General features: G+C 41.2%; 1 protein-coding gene across 2 annotated transcripts; it reads right to left on the bottom strand.

The window, feature by feature from the left end:
* Positions 1 to 307: 307 nt before the first annotated feature.
* On the bottom strand, positions 308 to 3,683 carry LOC105053828 (probable calcium-binding protein CML18). Of its 2 annotated transcripts, none has more exons than XM_073246084.1 (2): positions 2,455 to 3,683; positions 308 to 1,122 (listed from the first exon to the last, which is right to left on the bottom strand). In XM_073246084.1, exon 1 carries the CDS (start codon positions 2,982 to 2,984, stop codon positions 2,478 to 2,480), a length of 507 nt encoding a protein of 168 aa, XP_073102185.1. In that variant the 5' UTR covers positions 2,985 to 3,683; the 3' UTR covers positions 308 to 1,122; positions 2,455 to 2,477. The 2 variants fall into 2 exon arrangements, with proteins under 2 accessions (XP_073102185.1, XP_010933432.1); XM_010935130.4 differs by lacking the exon at positions 308 to 1,122 and adding an exon at positions 1,188 to 1,391.
* Between the last annotated feature and the right edge of the window lie 1,182 nt (positions 3,684 to 4,865).

Raw genomic sequence — 4,865 nt, 5'->3', positions numbered from 1 at the left:
AGCTTTTATGTTGTTGCCGAGAGAAGTTCATAAATGAAGGCAGCAAATATCAAACTTTACAAGGACCCTGCTTCACCATGTAAGGTGTCTGATTTGTCTTTTTTTTTTGAGAGGAGTTTGTTTTGACAACAGCAGATTTACGCATCATAGTCTCATAGAGCAGCAGCCTTGGCAATACAAACTTCCTCAAAAAAAAAAAAAAAAAAAAAGGAAAAAAAAGAAAAAGAAAAATGGCAATACAATCTCCAGAGTTTTCTTTTGCTTCTTTTTAGCTTAGGTTTTTCGTGATCTATTTTATAATAATTCAAGGGAAAAGAATCAGTTCCACTGAAAACTAAGCCTCGAATCTGTCCCATCCCTCACCAGCCTAATCAAATCCATCCTGAACAAAACTAAACGGTGGGTTGGCTGATGTTTCCTCTCCAGCTTTCAAATGGAAAATGAAAAATTTACTCACTTTTCATATCCTGGCTGGACCAAGATTGCTACTTGGCACTTTCAGTAATTGGTAGGTTTTATGTACATTTGGAAGTGAAAAAGATCTGAAACCATGTTTCTGAAGCAGGAAGGAGAGATCTGTATGAAACACATGAGAAACTAGTTAACTATAAAGAAAACAATCGAAAAACCTGTTGGCAACGTCCATATTTTTCATGCATCTCCTGATGCTTGACCTGCTACTGTTATAATTTGAAAAGTAGAATCTAGCATTCTAAACTATTATGCACTATAGAAGTCATCCATGGAAACACTGTTGAAAACCCAGCAGCAAAGCCTCCTTTAAATATGCACAGCCGGAGGCTCATGGATTCAGGTCCTTGCGTTCACAGTCGCAATTACTCACAGGACTTCAAACAGAGGAGATTTCATGTGAATGGTTTATTTCCTCTAGTCAAAAATATGCCTGAATTCCTCGAAATATTGCACAGCACAAGGTCAGGGTTCAAGTCTTGAAGTGCTGTTATCCCTCACACTCACATTGATGCAGCATTCTTCAGCCACAAATCTGTCATGTGGAGACTTCAAATAATTGGTTCTTCTGATGAAGCTGCCATATCTAAATGATGCTTGGGCTTTCAATAATGTTTCTTTACCCATGCCCTCATGGAATCTTTCTATCTTCTGTGCCAATGAACACTTCACCAGTATAAGATTGATGTGGCTTAAGTTTCTTCAGTACACAAATCTAAATTAGAGACAAAACTGTGATCATGGTTTCAGAGTGTTTGCCATACCTTCTATAAAAAAAGATCCACAAAAATTTCTTGGACATTTTAAATAAATTGCACATTCACTGAAATGCAAATATTACCGGCAACAAGGCATTTAATTTGGAATGCAGCATTCAATGATGCAGCTTTTGCAAGATAAGAAGCTTGCTAGACGTCCTTCTGGATATAAGAAGGTAACTTTTAATGGCATATTTCAGATTTAGGAACAGAAAAACTATCAGAAGTCACTTGGTGATGTCAACCAAGGGTGCTATCATATGCACATCTGTAGAAAAAATCATTTCCATAAAAGATATGAAAAGAATAGAAGTATCTCCATTTTATGCTTCAAACTTACATGACATGTGACCTACATTTTCTCACAACAAATGAACTTGTCTGGAGTTAAAATAAAGAGTTTACTTTTGATATTCATTTTGGGGGAGGGGAAGGGAGACGATACAAAAATGACCAAATTTCTCACATGACCACCTGTAATTTGAATGATTTCATAGTTCTAAGGGTACGAACACCAATTGATGCTGCAATACTAAATGAGCCACCAATATAACATCAACATATCAAGAGGCTAGGCAGAAGTAGGAAAAGAATTTTCTGGCTATATCACAGGTAAATCCCCCATGGTCACAGCAATGTTTGAGAAAAAGAGGCCCCCACTGGACTAAACGACACACACTAACAGAGTACATTAATGTGAGAGCTTAAGAATTTAATTAGGTGTGATATTAGTTTTACAACATTATTTCTACCAACTATTCTACGAGAAGAAGAAGAAGAAACAAACAGCCACTAACATCCATAGCTCTCATCGGAGAAAAGTTTAACAAACTCTAAATTTCCCCCCCGCTGACCTGGACCTGTCAATTAAGCTCTAAAATTCTGCAAAGAATTCCAACCACATTGTAAATATTTCACACCAACTAACAGTTTTCTATAGTTCTCTTCGTTTCAGATTATTTTTAACTCTCACAAACTGCAAAACTAAAGCAACAAATCACAAGATGCGATCTTTTCAAATGGAAATCTGAAAGAATTAGTAAAAAAATTGCCTTTCGCCTCCCTATGTACATTAAAAGAACAATTCAACATCAATGCCCATCCTCATTGATTTCGCCCGCTCCAATTCTCATTCAACACCATCCAACTCCATTTACATGCGTATGTAAAGAGGAAAAGCGAAACAGAGCAACAGGGATCTAGAGGTGACGGAACGGAGGCCTACCGGAAGTGTAGGAAGTCGAAGGATCAAGCCCAGGAATTGTCGAAGGCGGCGGAGGTGATGGCCTGGGAGAACTCCTGGAAGCTGATCCGGCCGTCGCCGTCGGTATCGGCCTCCTTGATCATGCCGGTGAGCTCCCTGGCAGTAAGGGCGTGGCCGAGCCTTGCCATGGAGTGGGCGAGCTCGGCGGCGGTGATGAAGCCGTTGCCGTCCCGGTCGAACATCTTGAACAGCTGCCGGAGCTGCTCCTCCGTGTAAGGGGACTTGGCCTGGAGAAGCTCCGGTGCGACGAGAGCCACGAACTCGGAGAACTCCACGAGGCCATTGTTATTGGTGTCCGCCTTCTGGATCAAAGCCTCCAGCTGATCGGGGCTGGGCTTGAGACCCAGAGACCGCAGAAGGGAGCCGAGCTCCAGCTGGGTGAGGCTGCCGTCGTTGTTCCGGTCGAACGACCGGAAGATCTCCCGGAGCTCCGCCAGCTGCTCGTCGTCCAGCTTCACCGTCCCCTCCTTGCCACCGTCTCCGCCGCTCATCTTGGATGGTATTCGGATTCGATCTCCTCCGATTCCTGCACTCAGATCGCGTCTCAGAGGAGCCGGATCTGACGAATTCTTCTCATTTCTATCACGCTGTTGAATTCCTGGTTTTGTCTCATTCCATCGGAATCGATTCCTGGATTTTTTTCCTTCAAGAAATCGATCCAAGTTGCTTCTGCAACCTAACAAGATTGGATCTTTGAATCTGGGATAAGATTAGATGATCGAAATCCAGTGGATTTCGTCCGAATTTGGAGTGGATCCGGACGCTGACGGGGTCCCCTCGGATCCCGATATCTCTCCTCTGCTTTCGGGACTCGGTGACCCTTTTTGGCGGATCTGGAGGGGGAGGCCGAGGTCTGAAGCGCCTCGAGGAGGCGGAGGGATCGGATCCAAGGGAAGGAGAAGAAGAACGCGCGTAAGGGTGAGAGGTTTGGTTTGGGATTCGGCCTCCTTTCCCTTTCGATGATGCAATCGGTCGGCATCAAACTCCTCAACCGTGGAACAAGCAAAAAGATGAAGAAAAATAGGAAAGAAACCGTCCTTAACCGTCGGCGGCAGGGCACGTTGCCACCACCCCGTTCTGGTGAACTCCGAGATATCCGAGGCCCTCGGGCTCTGCTAACCTGCGCTGGCCGGCGATTCGGCTGCTATCCACCGTCCGATCTGGGTGGGCACCGCTGATTTTAAAATGAGCTTGATGGACCGTAATCCTCGATGGTAGCTGCTCGCTGTCAATCTCAAATAGGAAAGATCAAACTGGGACAAAGCGAAATTCTTCTTGAACAACCTGTGCGCGCGTTCTGCACCCGCGCGGTGCACAAAGAATTGCTCACACCAAAAAAAAAAAAACCGGAGATCAACATAGACTTGACTCAGATACCAATTGCACCATCAAGCTCGAATTCAAATCCGGATCATCACTGTAAAAATAATAATAATAATAATAATAAAATTAATAATTAAATCAAAATAAAATAAATAAATATAATATTTTAAAATATTTAATTAATAATATATATTATAAAAAATATAATATTATTAAAAAATTATATATTCAATTAAACTCGCAAACTTTTGAACCAAGTATTGCTGTTGGAGCGTGACTTGAAACATTATTTATATTATTTGAGCTCAACTCAAGCTCTACAATAATTAGATCAAGCTTGAGCAGCCACCGAGCTGCTTAATTAGTTTGCACAGGCAACCAATTGAATCAAAGGTGGTAAAAACTATGCTAACATTTCTTGGATATTAAAGTGGACAAATATGTTAGATGGAGAGATTCTGAGGTTCACTATAGCATTCAGTGTGAGCATATTGAAAATTAACATTTTGATATAACGCAAAGTATGTTTTTTATGCTCATACTCCAATTCCGTTGAAATTTTTGGGAAAAAATGGTACCAACCGAATTACATCTGAGGGGAAGAATAATTTGCTGTTTATATTACATTAAAGATTTAGCATATATAGGGTGTAGAGAGTGGAAATGCCAGAAGGGATTACAGGCCTACAAAATTATGTGCAAAAAAGTGTGAGAAAGAGATTGTTGCAACTAGGTCAAACTTGCATAATTGATAAGGAACTAGTTTAATTGATAAAGTTATTTGAGTGTTGTATACAAGTAGGTTGGATTTATGCCACATTCACCCCAATGTCAGCCACTTTCTTTTGATCTTGCTTCTAAACTAAGCCAAAAAAAAAGGTTTGTCCACCTCCTCAATTTCACTCAACCTCTACGATTCAAATATTATCAAGTTGTGTAGAGGATAGGGTCTAAAAAACAAAAACATTGTATGGCATAGGTAATAGCATGATGAGAAAAGGGCATGCGCAGAAAATTCTAAATGATGAGAATGAGTTATTCTACCTACT

The sequence above is a fragment of the Elaeis guineensis genome, chromosome 11, assembly GCF_000442705.2.
Source record: "Elaeis guineensis isolate ETL-2024a chromosome 11, EG11, whole genome shotgun sequence".
Classification (NCBI taxonomy): Eukaryota; Viridiplantae; Streptophyta; class Magnoliopsida; order Arecales; family Arecaceae; genus Elaeis; species Elaeis guineensis.
The sequence above is the reverse complement of the archived record's forward strand: the minus strand, read 5'-3'. Positions and strand labels throughout refer to the sequence as shown.